At 33.0% G+C, this 25,004-nt stretch overlaps 1 protein-coding gene across 3 annotated transcripts in view; it reads right to left on the bottom strand.

Annotated features, from left to right (window-relative positions):
- LOC140442020 (uncharacterized) overlaps nucleotides 1–25,004 on the bottom strand; it is a 1,060,727-nt gene that overhangs the window by 101,501 nt on the left and 934,222 nt on the right. For all 3 annotated transcript variants that reach the window (XM_072533056.1, XM_072533055.1, XM_072533057.1), the window contains one exon: nucleotides 10,181–10,411. In XM_072533056.1, the coding sequence (XP_072389157.1) occupies nucleotides 10,181–10,411 (231 nt within the window). The remainder of the gene's footprint in view (nucleotides 1–10,180; nucleotides 10,412–25,004) is intronic.

Genomic DNA, 25,004 nt, shown 5'->3' with positions numbered 1-25,004 from the left:
AATAGAAGAGTAGAATGAAACAATCATGACAACAGCCGAATGACAACAAATAGAGTAGTAAACACGACAAGAGACGGTTCCCCAATAGGAAAAAAAGATGGAACGACAACTTACTGGAAGCACATTGAAAAACAGACAGTCATGTATACATAAAAAGAAGAAGAATATCTTCAAAAGCATAACTTCATCTGAATTGTGCAGATGTAACAAGAATGCCTTCCCAGATAACCAAAAGTAGAGCAGAATTGACTATTTTCATAAAAGCTAATCTGGTACTAATAATATTAAATACTCTCAATAAAGAGCAACTACGTACTTGAATTAATAGAGCCACACAGAAGATAGCAACAAGAAGAAATTTAAAATAGTTAACTGAGACGTGTTTTTTTATATCAGCACTAGCAGATGATTATTTTTTACTTATTATTCCATACAATTGGCACCCTTTAAGCATTTCAGTTGCTGTCTTAATAAAATTATCTAAGGTGCTCTTTCTCTGCTAGCCATAAAATTGACCCAGAAATCCTAAATCGTGTCTGTGAGTATAAATTTTAAGGGAAAATCCCTTGATATACACAAAGCGTGTTTCGAATAAGAATGTAGAGCTGTTTTACCACACTCAACAGTTTTGGACCTACTTCAGTCCGTTATAACATTGCTAGTCCGATTGCTAGCTTGGTTCATCCACAATATTATAATAATTGGTTTTATTAGAATCCACATTTCGCTGATTTCGATTATTTTAAAGTTTACTATAAGTATATATATGATTAGTAAAAAAGACTTTTATTGAAGTAAATCATTTATTTCAGCTTCTAATTTCTACTGTCTGTTGAGTTGATGAGTTGTGTACAAGTTGTTTACGTATACGTAGATAAGAAACTGGTAATAAACGAATTTCTAGAGTTGGAAATTAGTAATTTAATGATGATAAAGGAAAAAAATATAAAGTTTGAAACATTTCTCAAATTGACATACTCTGTTGTTCCCGAATCCGGTACTGCACGGATGGTATAACTATAACGATAATGCGAAGGGGGTAAAAGCACTGACGCCCTTACAAGTCTCGTCCACTGGTTCTACTCTACGAGAAGAAAGGAGGTCGAAGGTCACACGGTTCTCACAGGATGACTTCAATGGATTCATTTCGGAGATTACCGCATGGACGTTCGTTATAAATGCGCGGGAATATCTCTCAAGTCATTTTGGGATGCGACAGGTGATTTATTTAAGTAATAGAAGGAGAACTTTAACATTTTGTATATAAATTAGGAGAAACTAAAAAAAAAAACTAGACGATCATAATGGGCAGTACAAAATTTTTTCACAATATCTAGGGAAAAATCTATTACAATTTTATTACAATTATTATATTGTTCTGAAGCTATTTTCTTGTGGCATCTTAAACAATTATCATTTTTATTTAGAATTAGCCACAATTTAATTTATTGACGTTTTATTTTCCACTTCGTTCTCGAAATACAAAACATTAATAAATTAAAGAAAGTTTTGTTTGTTACTTGGTAAAAATTTAATTTTATCTGACTCATTTATATTGACAATTCAGACATATATTATACATTGTAAAGTAGACGATTTTAAAATGATATTGCCAACATTGCTGAGTTGCGTTTCTGGGACGACTTTATTTTAAGATAGTTCATTCGATTACATGAAATCAACTTTAACTTGAGAATAGTAGTTACAAAAATTATAGCATGTGATTCGTCTTTAAAACGACAACCACATACCATGACAGTAAAATTCTCCTGTTAATGATTCCATAGTAAATTATGAGCGAGAAACCAGGAAAAAAACCTCATAATACTATCCCGACATAAAACATAAAAACATGTATCCTCGGTATGTTACTGACTTATTAGCAGTGCTATTTTCCTTTTATTAACTTCATCTTTTAATATCGGTATCTAGATCCTACTGCATTCTGCCGAGGAATTTGCGACACAATTGGTGTCATTTAGCATAATTAGATACGCTTCCTTAATTTTTATAAAATATTAATTACACCTTACTACAGTACGTCACTTCATTTTTATGGAGTACCGAAACTTCGTAAAACTAATACACCATTAGTTTTGTCGTACAATGAATTTTCCTTGTAGTAGTCAATTTTTTAATAAATATTAAACAACCAGTTGTAACAACCAATAAGTACGTAAGGTTCTTGAAGAATATGTATAAGGAATCGTACACCAAAGTAAGGAATTGTGTCGAATTAATGAAAAGTTTTCCAGTACCAGTTCGTTTGCACCAAGAGTTTGTTACCAAGGGTCTTCACTGAGTCACTGACAGACTCTACTGACAGAGAAGGTAAGGTAGGCGGTTCCTTGGCCAATGTTCTTTCCAGATAATATTGTGTTCGTAAAGGAGAACAAATAAATGTTAAAAGAGAAAGGTTGAAGAAGGGCTATTGGAGAGGGTCTCTTAAAGTTTGCAGGTCGAGAACGGTGTATATGTGGTTGGGAAAAACGGGAATAATTTGGAAAATTGAATTGCTTGGACAAAAAAGAGGACGAGTAGGAAAATACATTAGCTTCCATATACACAACAGAGAATGGGACCCTAAATCAAAAAATCGCCCATAGAATACATATTGGTTGGTTTAAGTGGAAGGGAATGAGCAGAGTACTCTGTCATCGAAAAATCGGGGAATAGGTAAAAGGAAAACGTACAAAAGTAAGGTGAGACTTGCGTTGGTGTATGGCGGTAAAGTGTGGCCTTGAAGTGAAGAGGGTTCAGGAAAGAAGATAAAGGTAGCTAAAATAAAAATGTTACAGTGGATGTTGGGTACGATAAGAATGGACAAGATTAGGAACGACGTGATTAGGAAAAAAGCTGGGGTGACTACAGTCTAAAAGCTGAGACATTAACTCATGACAGTTTTTATGGCACTTTGACACTTTTCATTGTAGAGTATAGATCAAATAGGGCTTTACATTATAAAGAATATCGCATAAAAACCATTATTCCACAAAATATAATAATAAAATACCAAAAATTGCTATTGATCCTACTACACACAAAACACAATTTTTCACTAAAAACGGCCTATTCACAAACTTAAGCACAATGACTTTTGCTCCTACTACATCATTCCACTTGACATTGACGGGTACTAACTGATTTTTCATACCATCTTTCTATCAGTTAGCCCTAGACTCCAGCACAGATCAGAGGTAATGTAAGTCGATAAAACCTCACAAGTTACAGGGGGTCATGTAAGATGCCCCCATTTTCAGTTTTTATTAATCAACAAGTTGCAACAGTCTATTGCATTTACCTTTATAAATACCATGAGGATTGTTTTTTAATACTGATGTCCTTCCAATGTTTTTATGTGGCCATACAATGTTTTTAACAACTTTTTATGTAAGTAGTAAAAAACCAACGTGTTCTTTCTATATATTTAAATTTTAACTTACTTGTTTTTTAATATTGGTATTTTTACTCTCTATTTTAGTAAACTGATGATGGAATGATTCAATTCCGAAAAGATCTTTAGAATAAAATTTTTTAAGCTTTTAATAAGCTTTTTTTTTATGTTCAAATAAAATACCTTTCCTGGCAAAAGATAACAAAATTATAAGCGACCGAAAAGAAATTGCGGAGCTATTCGCCGGTGAATTTGAGTCAAATTCAAGTAACGATAACTATTCACCGGAATTTAAGCTCAAGAAACAAAGCATAGAAAAAACGAAGTTGGAATACTACTCTCAAGATGATAATATACTAAATGTGCCAATTACAATGCAAGAACTAAGGGATGCCCTAATATCAACTAAAAACTCCGCTCCATGTCCAGACGGCATACCATTAAGTTTTTTGTTAAACCTACCAGAAAGTGGAATGTCTTGGCTGCTAAAATTATACAATTTTATATGGACAAATCAGGTCTTTCCATCTGTATGGTCGGACAGCATTATAATTCCTCTGCTCAAGCCCAACAAAGACAGAACAAAGGTAGACTCGTACCGTCCTATATCACTCACTAATGTATCCTGCAAAGTTCTAGAAAAAATTATAAACAAAAGACTATTGTGGTACTTAGAACAAAAAAAACATTTAATTCCACAGCAAAGTGGCTTCCGTCAAAATAGATCATGCGTAGATAATCTATTAGATTTAGAATCAGAGATACACGAGGGTTTTGCAACTAATCAAGAAACCATCGCAGTGTTTTTCGATATTACCAAGGCGTACGATACAGTTTGGAGGTTTAACATTATATCAAAATTACACAAATGCGGCATCAGGGGTAATATGCTAAGATTCATAGAAAACTTTCTTCAGTCAAGAGCTTTCTCTGTGCGCGCCGATAATTCCACTTCAACAAAAAGAATTCAGGAAAACGGAACACCTCAGGGATCAGTTATGAGCCCAACTCTCTTTCTTGTCGCTATCAACGATATACTGGATCATTGCTCCCCGCTAGTTAAGGGCAGACTATATGCCGATGATCTGGTTCTATTTGCAAAGGGCAAGAATATAAAAATGTTTCAAAAACACTTACAAGAATCCATTTACAAACTAGAGATATGGTCTACATCAGTAGGTGTACAATTCTCCACACTAAAAACAAGATGCATGATTTTCTCAAGAAGGCACCGGATGCAAACAACTACACTAAAGCTGTGTGGCAAGCCGCTGGCATTCTCAGACAAAATTAATTTTCTCGGAATGGTATTTGACCAAAAACTAACATGGAAACATCATATTTCAGAAATAAAAAAGTCTTGCCAAAGTGGATTAAACGTAATGAAAACATTATCAAATAAAAAATGGGGAACCGACGAAACCACATTATTAAATATTTATAAGTCACTTGTTAGATCAAAAATAGATTATGGGGCTATTGTATATGACTCGGCTAAAAAACACGTTACCAATCAACTTGAAATCATTCAAAACACAGCACTTCGGATCGCCACAGGTGCATTTAGAACCACACCCGTTAAGAATCTCCAATGTCTTACAGGAGAACCACCTCTTACCCTACGAAGGAAGTATCTAAGCCTTTCGTATGCATCTTCAGTTGCCAGTAACAAATTCCACCCAGTGTTTCGAAATACATTTACGGACCGGTATCTAGAAGCTTATAAAAAAAGTAAGTTCAATCCACCTTTCTATGAAAGAGTCCGAAGAAATTTAAAAGATCTGCAACTGCAAATTCCTGACCTCTATCCTTCAAATCTAAAAACTCCCCCTCCCTGGTTAATCATGATTCCCGAGATCAATACGACACTACTCCAATATCACAAATCAGAGACATCACCAAATGTAATCAGACAGTCATTTTTAAAAGAACTCGAGATTTGCGGTGAAAGTTTTTGCATTTATACAGATGCCTCCAAATCTGCAAACGACGTAGGAGCAGCATTTGTCACTCCACATGCATCCTTCCAATTTAAATTAAGGTCGGCCACCTATATATACTCAGCAGAGTTATATGCAATATTACAAGCCCTCATTCATATCAAAAGTACAAAACAGTCTTCCTCCGTCATTATCTCAGATTCTCTAAACTCGTTAACAACAATTGATCAACTATTCACTAAGAACCCTATAGCCTTACTTATCAAGAAAGAACTTGCAGCCTTACAAGAAACTGGTTCCGAAGTCAAATTTATATGGGTTCCATCTCACATGGGAATACAAGGTAATGAAAAAGCAGACCTCCAAGCAAGGAAAGCTTACAAAAACGATCATGCTACAATAGTGTCAAAGACTATTTCCAGTGATATAAATCAGTTCGTCAAAGAAAAAGTGATCAGTGCGTGGCAAAATGAGTGGAATTTATCGGAATCTAAACTAAAAGAAATTAAATCGACAGTGAGTCCGTGGCGCCTAGTGAACTTAAAAAGAGCTGATCAAGTCAAAATCTCTCGACTTCGATTAGGTCATACCAACATTACACATAAGTACCTAATGAATAAGGAAGACATTCCAGTGTGTGATTACTGTCAAATCAACATTACTGTTAAACACCTCCTAACAGAATGTGGAAAATATACAGTCAACAGACAAAATAACAATATTTCCAACAATTTAAAAACAGTATTAGGTGAACATTTAAACATCAAAGACTTAATTAATTTTCTTAAAGATACATCTTTATATAATTTAATCTAATGTAAAAACTAATGTCGCTAATGACCCAAGTGGTTGAAGCGACTATTTTCTTTGTAAATAAAAAAAAAAAAATAAGCATTTTTTATACCTTAATACACACGAACATCACGTGCTTTGTATTTTACATATAGTTTTTCGAAAACAATGACGCAGTAGTTATATTCTACTATAAAATTTTGAGACCTTAATACCTTTGAGATAAATTTCGTCGAAACAGAATGGATTATCCTTATGGTATATCAAGATGAAAATAAAATAAATTGTGCACGTATCGGAATTTTCACAGCAATTTATTTCTCTTTCTATACAGTAGGGTATTAATAAATCATTCCTTGGGAATTTCTCCAATCGTATCGAGGGATCGAGGTTAACGGGATCTGGGATCCCTTCATCATTGTTACTTTACCACAAAACGATAAAACGTTTTCTGTGTTGTATTCTCATATTTCATTAAGCATAAAAATTAAAATTACGGAAACTAAACCCCGGGCTTCATGTTAATGGAAATTTTATTGAAGGCAAAATTAAACTGAAAGGCGCTGAAATATTTAGTAATTAATTTCGTAAAATAAACATACCGAAGAAAAGTAAGTCTTACATTTTTAATAACATTCAATGCAAAAACGAACAAAAACCTTTTAAATAAAGGATGGGTTTAATGATCTTATATTCATTATAGGAAGCAAGAAATTGTATTATTAAACGTACTCATTCTATTTTCTTTTTACACTTATAAAACTAAGTGAGAGACAATTCGTTAGTGTTTTTGCAAAGGGTTCGGCATAAGTAGACTTCGGCAAATATGCATATTGCATATTTTGCATATTGTGCATATTTTATGCAAATATTTCATATTTTGGCATATTTGTATAAAAGTTTGCATAAAGTGCATAAAAGTTCAGATTTTTATACTGTATTTGAAAATTTTTAAACATACCAATTTATTTCAATTCTTGTATAAAATTTTGTAGTCATTTTAATCAAGAAATGATCTAAGTACGTAATCTCTACAGGTACAAAACATTTACAATTTCAAAGAAGATCAATTTAGCCCTCAACATTCTTAGAAAGTCTCGGTCACTGAGGAATTCAGTTATTGGATAATCGCTAAGGGTTCGCTCATTTGCATTTTATGATCTAATCCCCAAATCTATCTACAATTTATTGTATCTTAACAGCAGGTAAACGGCTAATAGTTTTGTTCCTAATTTAGGGATTTTCCAAAATCTCCCAGTTTATTGAATTAGGTACCTAAACATTTCTAATTTGATGCTCAGATTTGTAAATCATTTTTGTTTTGATATTCAAAGCGTAAACACTCGTTGTGCGTAACAAAAAGGAAGATTGTGATTTTATAATGCCTAAAACAACCAGTGCTTCAACTTGGATTAAACCTTATAAAGAGCTGTCTATGGATATGGGAAAAATCTACTGTTCAGTCTGTGGCAAAATTGTAAGTATCTAATATTTTCTATTAAATATCTAATATTTCATACATACAGGGTGTTTCCAAATGACACTTACAACGTTTGACTGTAGATACTTCTCGAAAAATTGAACAAAACGATATAGTTAATGAGGGGTCAAACTTATTTACTTTTCGAGATACAGGGTGTTAAAATTAAAAAAAATTAAATTTTTTTAGTTAATAACAACAATAACTTTAAAACCAATAAACGTATTTACTTGAAATTTAGTACTCGTAGGTTGTTTTTAAATGAAAAATAGCTTCCTTTAGTGAGAAAAAATTGTCCATGGTACTATACAATGGTGTGTATTTAGAAAAATTTTTCACCTTTACTTTTTTTTATGAAGTCAGCTATTCTAAAACACAATTATTTTTATTGTAATTGAATTAACAAAAAAAAAACTTTTGTTGAATTTTAAAATAGGTTATATGATGTACTAATGGTTAGTAACAAAAACTAATTTGTGGATTAATACTGCATTTAAAACACTTAGCGAGTGTTTTTTTTTCCAAACCAGTTATTTGATTAACCAAAAACACCTTTTATATTTTTATATTTTAAAGGTTGGGTTAAAATAAAGGTTTTTATTTTTATTTATAGATAGCATGTGAGAAGAAATTTCAGATAGACCAACATGTGAGAACTGCTTCACACATTGCAAAAAAAGGAAAAATAGGAGGAAAACATCAAACTTCAATGACTAAATGTTTCCAATCTACTTCAAAAAAATTAGATGAGCAAGAAACTTTTAATGAAGACTTGTGTCGCGCATTAGTGTCTGCAAACATACCGCTTTCAAAATTAGCAAATGTAAATTTTAGTTCGTTTCTAAAAAAATATTGCAAACTTAATATTCCAAGTGATCGGTCTCTAAGAAGAAATAATGTGAACGGGCTATACTCGTCGGTGTTAATTAATATTAAGGAAGAAATTGCAGATAATTATTTTTACATATCGGTAGACGAAACCACTGATTCCTCAGGAAAGTATATTGCTCATTTATTGATTGGTGTTCTTAAAGAAGATACCTTACCAAAATCTCATCTTATTTCATGCCAGCAACTTGAGAAAACAAATGCTTTAACAATTTCGCGTTTTATACAAGAAACATTAGCAACTTTTTTTCTTCCGACAACTATTCCTTCTAATAAATTACTGCTTATTTTATCGGATGCTGCTCCTTATATGGTAAAAGCAGGACAAAATTTATGAATATTTTTCCCAGATTTAATACATGTTACTTGTGTAGCGCATGGATTAAACAGAGTTGCAGAGGAAATACGAAAAAAGTTTCCTCTTGTAAATACCATGATATCCAGTGTCAAAAAAGTATTTCTTAAGTCTCCTATAAGAATTCAACTTTATAAAGAAATGCTACCTAACATTCCTCTTCCACCACAACCTATTTTAACGCGATGGGGAACATGGTTAGAAGCAGCTAATTTTTATGCAGATCATTTTGTTAAAATAAAGAACATAATTGATACGTTAACAGATGAAAGTTCCCAATCTCTTTTGGATTCTAAACAAACTTTTCAGAGTAACTTGCTTCAACAAGAACTTTCATTTATAAAATCAAATTTTAGTTTTGTTCAAAAAACAATTACTCAGTTAGAATCACCAAAACTGTCATTGTTCGAAAGTACAGCATTAATAAAAGAATTTGCGTCATGTTGTCGGAACGTTAGAGGTAATATGGGAAAAGATATTTTAAAAAAATTTGAAGCTACTATGGAAAAAAATAAAGGTTACCATATTCTTTCTGAAGTAGTCAGTGTTCTAGCTGGAAATATTTCGGAAACAATTAATTTAGAACCAAATGTTTTGGTTAGTTTGAAAAATGTTCCCGTTACATCAGTTGATGTTGAACGAAGTTTTTCCATATATAAATATATGTACTCAGACAGAAGCCACAAGTTTTTGTTAGAAAATTTTGAACACCACTTGGTCATTTATTGTTACTATAATTTTAAATAAGTTTATTCATACTTAAAAATGATGTAGTTACTTAAAATAAATGTAAATCTTAATGAATAGTAGGAAATATTTAGTTATGTACACTTTTTTTTTTAAATAAAAGTGTTACTATTTTACGATTTTTTTATTTATTTGTATGCATATTTTGTAAAATATTTGCATATTTTCGGGTAAACACGTGCATATTTATGCGCATATTTTCTACATTTTTATTTGCATATTTGCCGAAGTCTAGTAATAAGTTTCAGTTGTTTAAATAAGATTTTTAAACATCAAAAATACCTATTTCGCCTACAATTTTATTTATGTTGCTTTATTTTTGTTACCATCAGTAACACTTAAACTTAATAATAATTTGCCCTGTATATACTTGTTTTTCTTTTTAGACTAGTTTTTCTTTAAATAATATCGCCTTTATTTTCGTCTTAATTTAGTTACGTTTTACGATTATTTTAAAGCAAATTAAATTAATGTATCAACCATTAGATAACTGATTATTTTAAACCTGTTGAAGAGCAACAATAAAATTCAAAAAGTGCTACTGACGTATGTAGGTGTTACTATAAAAGCGATTGTTAACTTACCGTAGGCATCCACTTTGCCAGATGCGCCTTGGCGGACATTTTAGTTGGACCGGTCGATTTACTACCCCCTGCGCTACTGGATGTGGATTTGGGGGCGGTCGTGGATTTATTCGAGACGGCCGCCGCTGCAGCCGCCACGGCCTGCGATTGTCTCTGCGTTTGTTCCATTATTTGATGTATCAGATCCAGCTGTTGTTTAGTTAACCCGTCATTGTTGCCACTGTTGCCGCCCTGTAACACAAAAGGGGTAATTGTTAGGGGATTTGGCCCGTGACAGTTTGAAGTATATATTATTGGAGTTGGCAAAAATTAAAAATGAAATTTATAAAAAAAATTGAATATAGGGATTACATTGATTAAAAAAAATCAAAAATAAATAAATTAATTGGTCTCATTTTAGTTTGTTTTATATTTATGCAAAACAATCAATGTTTTAAGCTTCAAAATCATGTCAAATATCTAGGCCTTATTTTGGGTAAGAAGTTAACTTGGAGACAACACATAGAGTACATGCTTGATAGATGTAACAAAGGCAGCAATTTCCTCAGAATGACAACTAAAACGTGGTGGGGTTGCGATGTAGAAACATCCTTGTTGTTTTATCGCGCATATATACGATCTATTCTAGATTACGGTGCTACTCTTTATGGTTCCCCCTCTAAGAACCTTTTAAGAAAAATCGACACGTTTCAAAATTCTATTATGAGGGTATGTTTAGGTGCTATGAGATCAACCCCTATACAACCCTTATATGTTGAAGCCGCTGAGCTACCCCTGGAAAATAGAAGAAATTTTTTAAGTGAAAAAAGCCTTCTTAAAATTCTATTAACTAACTCCCAGTTATTTTCAAGCGTCCGTCAACTTAACGAGTCAGATCTTACAAACAAATATTGGGAGAAAAAACCTTCCCCGCCTTTATGCATGGCATTACAGAATAATCCTATTTTTTTCAAGAAATTGGACACGGTTGACAGAAGCTTAGACTACTATTCTTTATTCCACAGAACTCAGGTTATAATACCCACTATAATACATACGCTCCATATAATATACAGTCCTTGTTAGCCATAGGTTCTGTAACAATATATAATTTAATTATAGAATTTTTGTCAGACACATGCATAGCTTTATAAATCTGGTACTCGTTCATGAAAATTGTCATGAGCGTGTATAGGGTTAGACTTGTACCCTTTGTTTATCCTATATGTAACAATACCTTATCCGTGGTCCAGTATTATTTGTCTGTTAAAATAAATGTCTTGACGGACCCCTAGACGAGAAGCGAGTGTCCTTGTATTTTCCTTCGACGTGTTCTTCCATTAATTATTCGTCTATTTCGTTTTAGGGATATCGCTGTGCATTTGACTGAGAGAAATAATCTGTACTTACCTGTGTATACTTTTTTAAGGAATATATTATAACCTTTAGAGACTGGCTGAATGACGAAAGTCAATGCCACAAAAAAAAAAAAAAATATTTATTCAAAGTAAATAGTAGTATATGGTAAATTTAATGGACCAATAACTATAAGGTTGATTCGTTGACAGTATATTTTACACTAGCGATAAAGTGCAGAGGATATTGCTTTTTACAAGACGGGAATAAAAATCCTATTTTTGTACCGATCGATCATTCGACATCGATTAAAGTATACTGGGTGGTAAATCGTCAAACAGGCCATAAGAAACTCTCGTATAGACTATATAGTCTATACGAGAAACCTAGAACAAAATATAACAAACATCTTAACGGAAAAGGAACCCGAACTGTCTACATAACACAGGATGGTCACTGCAAAACTGGAGGATGAAAAAATGGAGGAAGTGGAAAGAAAAGAGTACAAGAAAGTAAATGTATACAAACTAAATATAAAAAGTATGCGAGAATTTTACACGGAGGAAACTAACAAAAGACTGAGACAAATAGAACGCCAAAAAGAAACATAGACAATGGAAGAAAGATGGAATACATACAGTGAAGTATTAAAGACAGCAGCAACTGAAGTGTGTGGAATCAAAAAATATAATAAACAGTTAAAAAGGACCAGGTGGTGGAATAAAGAAGTGAAGACAGAAATAAAAAAGAAGAAAATAGCATGGAAAAAATACCTCGAAACGGAATATGAAAAACATAAAGAAAAATACTATAGGCAGAGATGATTGGCAAAAAAGACAGTCACACAAGCAAAAACATGGAAAGAATTTGGAGAAGAACTTCAGAAAGAATATATAACAAATAATAGAAACTTTTGGACGACAATACGACACATAAGGCAGGGAAAACGAAAGGAAATAAACGCAGTAAGAGATGCTTCAAACCAAATACAAATAAGCCCAGAACAAATAGCTAGGGTATGGAAAGAATATTATGAGAAAAAATTTGATACTGAAGTGATAAAGGAAGACAATATAATCAATGAAGGCGAAGAAAACACAGAGCCAGAGCAAATAAGTAGAGAAAAAGTAATAGAAGGATTATCAAATATAAAAATAGGCAAGGCAGGTGGAGATGATGAAATTGAACCGGAAATGGTAAAATACATGGGAGAAGAAGGAATAAACTGGCTATGGAAAATATATAAAGAGGCGTGGGAAAAACAAACAATCCCTAAAGACTGGCAGAACAATATCATCGTGCCAATATACAAAAAAGGAGAACATGTAAACTGTGACAACTATAGGGCAATATGTCTGTCATCGGTGTGCTTTAAAATATACACGAAAATAATAGAGAAGAGACTGAGACAAGAAGTAGAAATGGTATTGGGAGAAGAACAAATGGCATTTAGACCGGGAAGACAGACAAATGACAACATATATAAGAATATAATTATATAGAAAGACATATTATAGGGAAATGCTTGAAGAAAATTAACGTACCTAATGCATTGATGAAAATTATAGAAAGTACTTACAAAGAGGTAAAAAGAAGGGTTCAAATAACAGGGGAAAGATCGGAAGTATTTAATTGGAAGAGAGGTATTAAATAAGGAGATAGTCTCAGCCCTTTGCTATTCATAATAGTAATGAACGAATTGATAAGAAACACTAGAGTCAGAACTAATCAACTACAGACAATAATAGGTTACCGCAGATTACAACCGGTAACAATAGAGTCCTTAATGTATGCAGACTACATAGTACTAATAGCAGATTCCGAGAATAAAATGCAGAAACTAATGGATATATGGGTGGAACAAATAGAACTTAAAATGGAGATAAACGAGGAAAAAAGTAAGATAATGATAATAAGCGGCAAAGGAGATAAGGAAGATAATCAAATAAAGATAAAATGTAAAAACTCAGAATTCGAAATAGTAACAACTTACGAATACCTGGAAAGTATAATAACTAATGATGGAAAAATAGACTGGGAAATAACAAATAGAGCAAAGAAATCAAACAAGTTATATTATGCGTTAGCCCCAATAATGGGAAAAAGAGAACTTGCACGAGAAACAAGAATAAAAATATATAACACAATAGTGATACCGACTGTGCTCTATGCAAGTGAAAACTGGACAATTCTGGAAAAACATAAGAGCAGGATAAACGCAATGGAGATGAGACATCTAAGAAGGATAGTTGGAAAGACAAAATGGGATAGATTAAGTAACGAGACTATTAGGAGAATGGCCAACCAGGAACCGATAATGAACAAAATAGCAAAGAGACAAATGAACTGGTATGGGCATCTGATGAGGATGCAATCCAATAGAATAACAAAAAAAATTTATGAAGCAAAAAACATCGGAAAAACAAAAAGAGGCAGACCAAGAAAAAAATGGATACAGCAAGTAGTAGAGGCGGGAAAACTTAAACAAAAATCACTCGAGGAATTGAAAATAATGGCAGGAAACAGAAAAGAATGGAAGAGGTGGGTAAATGGAAATTAAAATAGCTAGCCCAAATCCGACACCCTGTTAGGTTAGGGTAAAAGGAAGGGGAGAAAGAAAGAAAGACGAAAGCTGATCTTGCCTTCCCGATCCTTATCTTAATTTCCGTCGATTGGTCCCACTGTTCATTTAAATTTGCACCCAGGTATATTTTGATGTTAAAATCAAGCCCAAACCTGCTACTTACTTCTGCAACCCTGGAGACAAGTGTCTGCAGACCTTTAAGACTGTCTGCAAAAATGACAGTATCATCAGCGTATCTTATGTTGTTCAATCGTTCTCCGTTTATAAGTATTCCCTCGTCTATGTCCGTTAGCGCTAGGTTCATAATGTGATCTGAATATGTATTGAACAATAATGGGGACAATATACATCCCTGTCGCACACCTCTTTCTATCTTTATGTCGGTCCATTTTTTATCGATAAAAACCTAAATGAGCCCAAATATTTACAACTTTTACATAATGAGATTATTCCGGCAGTTCGACGCCTTCCCGTTAATTTTCGGGAGGTTTATTTCCAACAGGATGGGTGTTCGGCTCACAACTCTAGAGCAACTATTGACTTCTTCAAACAAACGTTTCCTGCTGATAAGTACACGTGGTACAATTAAATTGCCCGCTAGATCATGTAGCTTGGCGCCTTACGATTTCTTTACGATTTGGGGTTTTCTCAAAGAAAACATATATAGGCATCAGTTTGAAAGGGCCACAAACCTAGTCGAATTACGGGCAAAAATACTTCATTTCTCTGCAAGCATTACACCAGCCCTACTCCAAAATATGAGGAGAAATCTGTACGACCGATTTGGTTACTGCTTAGCACAAGGAGGTGGAATAGTTGAGCCTCTAATTTTATTTTTTGTTAGGTACATTTTACGAAGTTTGGAGGTCATTAATTAGGTAGTATTTTTTCTGATTTTTTTCTTCTTTGTTGTCTTATTGTTAATGTTAAGCTTTGTCCATAAAATTTGTACAATTTTCGGTGACAATAAAGCATGTTACTTATTTACTTACTTATTTATTTGTATTGCTATTAAGGCTAAAAAATTAGTTTTAGAGCATTATAATAAAGATACTCTAGAGATGGGATTGCAATAAATCTAAATAGGTAAATAAATAAATATTCTTATGGTCAAAAAAACAATATCGTTATCTCTATATAATAACATTTATATACAGTGAATCCATTTATTACATACTACCTTCTTTAATTTTAACTTTAAGTAACTAGGTACTTTTTTAGGTACAAAAAGCATACGAGGCAAGTAAGTTTCTAATGAACACGTCAATAAACTCGTCAATAAATAAAAGTACCTGCCCTATTGGAGTCAGTTCTATGGGATTGTTCTGAAGCTATTTTCTGGTGGCATGTTAGATTAATTACTATTTAAATGGGAATAAGCCACAATTATAGGTTAAAGTAATTTCCAAAGTGGAAATACAAACTTCAATAAACATACTTTCACCTTTAATTGTGGCTTATTCAAATTTAAATAGTAATCAGTTCTACGGGAGAGGAGAAATTATCTGAAGACTCAGTAGTATTGGATTATATCTTATTCTAACGTGAGTATCCCCTTCTCGACCCTGTATATCTCAAAACATTTAATGAGTCCGCATTCTTTTAATGTGTTGCATGGAGACATAAGTTTTAGTGTTGATATGAAAAATAGCCAATACGTTACTACATCCAAGCCAGTTCAACTTACAAAAAAACGTAAAAAGTAGTACACAACAAGTGTAAAAAATAACGACAAAGCCTTTGGGTTAGAAAAAGATAATTTAACAACACACGAAAATAATGAAGACTCCTCAGGAGAATCCAATGGAAAAGGTCATACAGAAGCTGCTAGAAAGCAAGAAAAGTTAGAAAAATATGAAAATAAAAATAATGCCAATAGATTAGAAACAGAAAACATGGAGGAATCTAGAAAAGGAAGACCAAGAAATGGTCCCAAGAGAAGAGTTGAAAATCAATCTCGGTGATCTCAAAAACTTTTATGTGAAACAAAAAGCCGTATCTAAATCAAAAGAGCAAATCCGTAAAAGCATCGCCGTAAAGACAATTTTTTTTGTATTTGCATTACTGCATTAAATATAAAACTTGTCTAATTTAGAAATAGCACAAAAAACAAATTTAAAATTTTTAAACTCATTTTTCTCAAAACTGAATTTTAGCTTTTAATCCGCTATTACATAACGCAGTCCAATTAATATGAAGGCTATTTTATATAATTCTTATGTCGTTTTTAAGTCTAAAAGTATATTTTGGTTTTAAGAACCAAGATTTCGTTATGTGATAATTTTTGGTAAACCCAAGAGTTACTCCAACAATGTCGTTTCTGCTTAAACACGCATTCCTTGTTAGCTAGTATAGTTTGTGTACTTGGCGGAACAGTGTAACAGCCAAGACGTACGTAATTCAACAAGCCCTTTGTACGTACGCTTTGCATATTGGGATTTAGTGGGGATGTTCTATTAGCGAAGCCACAAAGAGCAAATATTGAATACTGGATTAATCCTATCGATGTTTGTTTGGGTGATGGTAGCTAAATTTCATGAGCAATGTAAATAGGATTATTTTTGTTCTTAGCGTTTATTGGATCAGCATTTACGTTATCTACAAGAGGAAGTCTATGGAAAATAACAAGATATTCCAAGCTATTTCCGACAACTAATACAAATTAGAATTTAACATATACAACTATACAAAATATGATTGAAAATTTAAACTTCTACATTACAAACGTACTTAAACCTTTAAAACTATTGTTCTTTTTACGAGTGTATATTTTTCTAAACTGCACAACTTTGGCTTCATTTTTCGTGACGTGCAATCGTTTGTATTCAGAAACTTTAACGTCTGTTTTTGTGTTTTGTGATGTAATGATGGTTAGTTTTGATGCGGTTCGTAATTATGTTTGTGATTTTTGAACGTTGCAGGTTTCGTTCTACAGAAACACAAAAATCACAAACATAATTACGAATCACATCAAAACTAACCGTCATTACATCAGTCCATCCATGGCTATTGAAACAAAAACGAGAAAATATTTGAAAGACAATCTTTACATTATAGTAACGAGAGCAGACAAGGGTAACACAACAGTCATAATGGACGGAAACGAGTACATCACCAAACCATTTGAGTTTCTTAACGACCCACATTCCAAAAAAAAATCCCCAAAGATCTGACTCCATCAGTAGTAAGGAACACTAACTTACTGATAAAAAATTACATGACGAGTGTCATATTACCACCAAAACAAAAAAGGAATTAACCAACTATACTGGGACCACCTCAACATATTCTTCTTCTTCAGGTGCCATCTCCGCTACGGAGGTTGGCAATCATTATAGCTATTTTAATTTTTGAGGCAGCAGCTCTAAAAGGTTGTTTTGAGCTGCATCCAAACCATTCTCTCAGGTTCTTGAGCCATGAAATTCGTCTCCTTCCGATGCTTCTTCTGCCATCTATCTTTCCTTGCATTATGAGTCGCAGGATGACATCCTTCTCGCCCCGCATCACATGTCCGAGATACTGTAGCTTTATTTCTTTAATTGTAAGTTCAACTTTCTTCTCTTTACCTATTCTTCTCAGTACTTCATTGTTCGTAACTCTATCTGCCCAGGAAACCCTCATAATTCTTCTATAGGTCCACATTTCAAAGACGTTAAGTCGTCTCATTGTGTCTAGATTTAACGTCCATGATTTCACTCCATAGTATAGTACACTGTATACGTAACATTTTGTTAGGCGTACTTTAAGAGCTAATGTTAAATCTTTGCCGCATAGGACCTTTTTCATTTTCATAAAATTAGAACGTGCTTTTTTGATTCTGACTTTGATTTCTGCAGTGTAGTCATTATTTTCTGTTATAAGTATTCCTAGGTAAGTGTACTTTTTTACTCTTTCGATCTGCTGGCCTTCTACTGTCAAGATTTCGTTAGTATTGTGGTTGTTTTTACAAATTTTCATAAATTTCGTCTTTTTAATATTGAGTGAGAGTCCGCACCTACTCCCTTCTACACATTACTATTTTACTTATGAGTCTTTTCAGGTCTTGTAAACTATCGGCTATTATTACTATATCATCTGCATATCTGATGTTGTTAACTAAGACTCCATTTACTCTTATCCCGACTGTTTCATCTTCCAGAGTTTCTCGAATTACCTCTTCAGAATAAGCGTTAAATAATAGAGGTGATAGTATGCAGCCTTGCCTGACTCCTCTATTTATTTCCATTTCTTCAGATGTCTCTTTTTCAATTCGTACTATTGCTCGCTGATTGTTATAAAGGTTTGTTATTAGCCTTAAATCTCTTTCATCTAGGTTTTTATTTTTTAGAATTTCCATGAGTCGGTCATGTTTTACTTTATCAAACGCTTTATTGTAGTCTATAAAACAGACGTAAAGAGGACGGTTAACATCCAAACATCTCTGCGTCAGCACGTTGAAGGAGAATAGTGCCTCTCTGGTACCCATACCATTGCGGAACTCATATTGTGTGTCACTAATATCCAGCTCCAGTTTAGTGTGAATTCTGGCGTGGATAATTTTCAACAGATTATGGACTTCTAAAAATTCACAAAGAAGGGTGCCCACTACGTCCTATAATTGCATGTAAGAATGCCCCCACTCAATCCTTGGCTAAGTATCTAGCAGGTATTATTGACACTTCTTTTTCTTCTTACAATACCTACAAAATTAAAGATTCTTTTGAATTTGCAAATAAGATCAATGGGTTTTTACTACCTTCAGGATATGTCTTGGCAAGTTTTGATGTTACTTCTTTATTTACCAACATCCCTCTTAAATTGGTGGTTTCTATTCTGACAACTAATTACCACCTGATTGAACCAAACTGTACAATTCCCAAAGTACTGTTCCTGAAACTGATTACTTTTTTATACAACAATACATATTTCACTTTCCAAAACTATTTCTATGTCCAAATAAAAGAGCACCCATGGGTGGAGCCATATCCTTACCTTTGGCAGAAATTGTAATGAACTTCCTACTTCACTACTGTACTCGAGAAGTTGATTTCCAGTTCCTTGTCATCTACCAACATGTAGACGACCTCATATGTGCAGTCCTAGCTGACAAAATCAACTACACTCTTAACATATTTAACTCCTATAACACTCACCTACAATTTACTGTCGAAACAAAAGAAAATCATATATGGTGCCATTCCTCGACACTAATGTAACCAGACAGGTAGATATGTACCTTTTCACTCTTATCATCCACATAAACAGAAGACTAACATCATCAAAGGTCTGAAAAATAGAATAAAAAGAATGTGTCATCCTTCTAACTACAATAAGAACACCAAGTTACTTTATGAGATTCTTAGAAAAAATCACTATCCTAAGATGCTGCTGAACAAACTGCTCTTTCAAGATATGCCAATGACAAGAACACACCAACAACAAGCATTAAAGGAAAAATCAGTAGAACTTTTCTATGGGAGATTGTTTTACATCAGGGGTCTATCACCACAGATCACAAACCTTTTCAGACAGTTTAACATAGTGATAGCAAATTCAGTGAATAAAAGATTAGGGACATACTTCACTCACTTGACAGAAAGAGTTAAAAAACTGAATAGCTTCAATGTAGTGTATTTTATTTCATGTGGTTCCTATTCGGAAGTGTATGTCGGTCAAACCAGCCAGAAACTATCAAAAAGAGCAGCTTTGCACAATAGTGATGTTGTGAGGAATCCTATAAGCTGTACAGCTTTTAGTCAACATATTAAGAATACTGGACACACTTCCAACTATGACAATGTGGAAGTTCTAAAAAAGGTAGACAATCAATTCAAAAGAAATTTCATAGAAATGTGCTACATCCATAACTGTAGCTCTTCTATAAACTGTAAGAAAGATGTAGAAAACTTAAGTTGTATTTACTCATTTTTGCTTATACAAGACCTGACAAGACATAACAGACTGGAATATGGAGGCAACTTATTATAACATACTTCGATTTGAATATAAATGCAGTTCTGCCAAAAAATGTCCAAGCTAGTTTCACATTTCTGGAAGTAAGGAGCCAGATTTATGTATTAATTATCCCAGGTATACATACTCGTCTAGTGTCGAGTGTAGTGTTATTTATTATTACATCTTGGACATCCACTAGCTCGTTGTACATGGTTTTTGTTTTAGTCAAGTTCATTTTTAGGACAACTTTATTGCTAGCTGCATTTAGATCGCTTATAAGTTCTTGTAGTTTTGCAGGATTATTAGCAATCAGAACGATGTCGTCTGAAAATCTTAGATGGCTGAGGTATTCTTCATCAATGGATATTCCTTTGTTCTGCCAGTTTATTTTGCTGAATGTATTTTCTAGAGTTGCAGTGAAGAGCTTTGGTGATAGTACGTCTCCTTGTCGGACGCCTCTGGTACTGGAAAATTCTGGAGTGTTTTCATAAATGTTTACCTTAACTTTTGCTTGTCTGTATATATTTGCTAAAATTTCTATGCACGGTTTGTCAATGCCTTGGTTGGTCAAAGATTCTATTGCTGCCTTGGGATATATATAATCGAAACCATTCTCGAAATCTATGAAGCTTAATGCTAGCGGTATTTCATATTCTTTAGCTCTACTAATTAGTTCTCGAAGTGTATGAATATGATCTATGGTACTGAATCCAATTCTAAAGCCAGCTTGTTGTCTCGACTGTCTAGCATCTAATGCGTTTGTTAATGTGTTGTTGATGATCTTTGTACATCTTGAATAGTTGTATATCTTTGTATATTGTTACGATAAATATCATGGCCTAAAATAACTGTAAATATATGATGACTAATTCTGTTTTGTTGTAGAAATTTCGGCGAAGGATCTAGACTCAAATTATGGTGAACTACTGGTGAACTATGGTGGTTACTTCGATGCGAGATCGCCGCTGTTCTCGAATAACAGGATTTCATATATAATAACGGAACTTTAATTGAAGAGGGTCAGTTAGTTTTGAAGATTCGCGGTCGCGATTTAATTGTAGCGTTCGGATACATAAATTATGTAATTATTAATCAAATAAATTATTGATATAAATTATCGTGCTTTTTAATAAATTAAAATAAGAACAATATAAATAATTATAAATTAAATAAAGACATAGCAGTTAAATAAATTCATTACAATATCTTTAAATATCTTGTATACGATTAGTAGTAGACTTATAGGTCTGTAGTTTTTGATATCCTCTTTGCTACCTTTCTTATAAATGAAAGTTACGTTTGTTGTATTCCAGTGGTCTAGTATGCATCTAGATCTTAGGCAGATTGTAAATATACCTGCTAAGATTTTCTAGGTTCTATTGCCTGTGGATCTAAGCAGTTCCACTGTTATACCATTTATTCCAGCTGCTTTACCACTTTTCATTTTTGCAATTGTCGATTCTACTTCTTCCAGAAGGACTGCTATATCTTCTTGGTTACTGAATACTTCTGTTAGGGGCTTTGTACAGTTCGCTGTAGAATTTAGATACGAGTTGTATTATTTCATTTCTGTTTGTAATTCTGATGTTTTCGTTTGTTATAGCAACGATTGCTTTTTCCCCATATATACATCTGTGTATATATACATAATTGTTTTTATTCTTGTGAAGAAATTTAACAGTATGCATTAAATTCATTTCAGACTGAGAACTCTATCTTCCAATGTAAAACAGTCTTTTGCATTTGCATCAGGCTATAAAAAATGTCGTGCGGGTGTTAGAAATTCTCGTCGTTAATCAAGTCAAAATTAAAACGAAAAGTAAGTGAACGAGTAAGCGTCCTCGTCCCTTCCTTGAGAAAAATACCCCAACATTTATCTATGTTTTCGCTGAGATAACTTTTTCTTGAGAAGAAAAATGCACCTGAGGCGGCTGCTTTCGCGAAGGTTGCTATTTGTAATACTTAAGAAAAGGATGTCAGTGTGGGGTGTGAAGTTCGTGATAATCTTGTTTTAGGAAAATACAGTATTTTTTTCATTAAATTTGATTTATGAGTGATATTAATATATACGGGCTTAATTATTCCTAAGTATTGAGTCTATTATTTCAGTCATTCGAATATTTAAAATGTAGAGTTTTATTTCTACTTTTTATTTGTACCTGCTTTTGTGTTCAAATTCAAACAGGTAAAGATATTACAGCAGAACCTCGATAAGTTATAGTCCGAGGGAAAAACCAAAATTTCAATATAATGTAGGCATTTATTATACACTACATTATCACATACACTACATCCGTTTATTATACATGTAACATAAAGTTAAAGCAACAATTAAAGGTAAAGTCTACTATAATCGGTTCACAATTTGTCGATAGTTCACTACAAGTTTAACCCTAATTAGAGAACTGAAATACAGAGAGGATAGGTAATACGATATTATAATAGTAAAAATCAACCTGAAACTGACGGTTTAAGATGTTTTCGACTAACCCACCTTGTATCTGAAGGAATACAATACAGCAGTCAACTTTATAATCCGATTACGAAGGTATTTTGGTTACAGATGACCTACCAGTGTCGTAGAGTATATGATTGAAACATTCATTTGAACTAAATAAATATATTTTTTAAATTGTACTTATGTAAATTGTATTTTTGTTTTAATAAAACTTCTTTATTTTATTCAAAAATAAAAAGTTTCTTGCCATTTGTAAAAGATACATTTATTTAATTAAGGGGAAAGGCGCCAAATGTCGCCTGGCAAAATTTTCAACGTGTTTTAAATTTATCCATTACTTTCGAATTCGAAGAAAACTAATAAATATTTTTGATAAATTTAAACGCAGAATGAAAGATTACATTATTACTGAGGGCAGAAAGTCCCAGAAAACTTCTACAATGTTTATTTTAATATGTTATGTAACAGGGGTGAAAATAAAAGAGAAAATATAGTATAATTTTTAATTGAAAATATAGCATGCATAAGAAACATTTTATTTATTCTCATAAATATTTCATTCTGCCTTTAAATTTTTCAAAAATATTTTTAGTTTTCTCAGGATTTGAAAAAAAAATGGATACATTTAAAACACATTGAACATTTTGACAGGCAATATTTTGCGCCTTTCCCCTTTAATAGTTTACGATTACAACTACTATTACTTACCTTATATAATTACGATAAAAAACTATTCAAATTCAAAATAAATAGAATCAACTTCGGAATCCTCGTCTTGAGGGTTAATAATTAGTGGTTGTGTCTCTACGGTAGCATCAATTATTCTATTAGCATCTTCTTCTATTACATATCTTACTGAATCTTTCCAGTTTTGTTCTGTAATATGTGGTAACTACTCGTATAACAATTGACGTACAGCTTGTATTTTATATGACGTATTTTTTCTAGCCACATAACTTTTTATTTGTGCCCAAATGAGTTCAATTGGATTTATTTCGCAGTGGTAGGGTGGAAGTCTAAGGCTGTGATGTTTCGCCTTTCCGCCATTTTGTCAACTACGTATTTCTTGAACTTCGATTTGTGTTGCCGGGCAATTTTTAAAAGTTCTGCCTTTACCATTCCATCTTCGTAAGGCAGATACTTATTCCACAGCTAGTCAAGAATATCCTGTTTCTTCCACGCAGTCGTTGAAAGTCTTTCTACTAGTCGTGAATGATAAGGTGCATTATCTAATACTATAATTGAATTTGGTAGTATGTGTTCAATCATCAGCTCAAATACTCTTCGAAAACATCAGCTGTCATCTCCTCGTGATAGTATTTTGTGCTTTTGGACTGAAATTCCAACAAACCATGCTTAACAAATCCTTTTATACTGCCAATGTGAGAAATTATTAATGTACTGCCTATACCAGAAGGTGGGGAGATACCAGTAGACCAACCTTCCATAAAGGCTTGCCTGGAGCTTAATATATTTTTATCTGACCAAATTTTTTTTAGAGTATGACCTGAGTTTACCCACGTTTCATCCTGGTAGAAGATTGGCCTTCCTTCAGCCCGGAATTTTCGTATGGATCTTAGATAATTTCTTCTCCAACATATTATCTCCTCCCGGTCAATCAAAAGCGATTTTCGGTCTGATTTCTCCCACCGGAATTTTAATTCTTTTAAAACTTGCCACAATTTAGTTTGTCCAATATGAGGCAGATCCGGGTCATCTTTAACTTCTTGTAAAATTTTATTTAGGTTTAGTATTTCTTTTTTAAGACTTATTTTGCTAAACACTTTCTTTATTTTAATCAGGCACAGAAATGCTGATCTAGTATACTCTAGTGATTTCTCATTAATTTGCTTTATAACGAATATTGCACCTGTACACGATCTTCCACTACGAGAACCCTGTTGTTCATATGCTAAACTTATCCTCTGATTTATTAGTATTTGTAAAATTTTAGTTGTAAGTTTTAGCGTAGTATTTAACAAGTTTATACCTCTGTCGTTCTCTGGCTGTTTTTTATCTTCTTTTTTAAATAGTAGAATTAGTTCACTTGTTCTCCATTATTCCGGTATTTTATTGTGTTTAATAATTTTAATAATTATTCTTGTTAATTGATTGCTGCTTCACAATATCAAGATTGCATAAGCGTCATTTATTCTTCGTCTGCGTATAGCTTTTTTAGGTAGTCAATCCATGTATCCTTGTCTATATGTTTTGGTTCTATTAGTTTCTTTACCTCCGTTCTTGGACTTCTTATGAAGCGCCATATTTCCTTTTACAGACCATAAAACTCATGTTTCATTTCTTTCAAAAAGCATTCCCAGTGATTATTTGTTATTTTTCTTACAACTACATGTGTTTCGTTTCTAATGGTCTTGTAATTATGGTATACCTCTTCTGTTTTGGTTGATACGTATTTCAGGTAAGCTTTTTTCGTTTCTTTACATTTTCCTTCACTTCTGTACAAAATCATGAAGTTGTTCACTTTGGGAACGAATTATTTTTATTTTTGTTTC

This window comes from Diabrotica undecimpunctata, chromosome 5 (genome assembly GCF_040954645.1).
Source record: "Diabrotica undecimpunctata isolate CICGRU chromosome 5, icDiaUnde3, whole genome shotgun sequence".
NCBI classification, from domain to species: Eukaryota; Metazoa; Arthropoda; class Insecta; order Coleoptera; family Chrysomelidae; genus Diabrotica; species Diabrotica undecimpunctata.
Note: the sequence above shows the minus strand (reverse complement) of the source record. Positions and strands in the feature narration are given on the sequence as shown.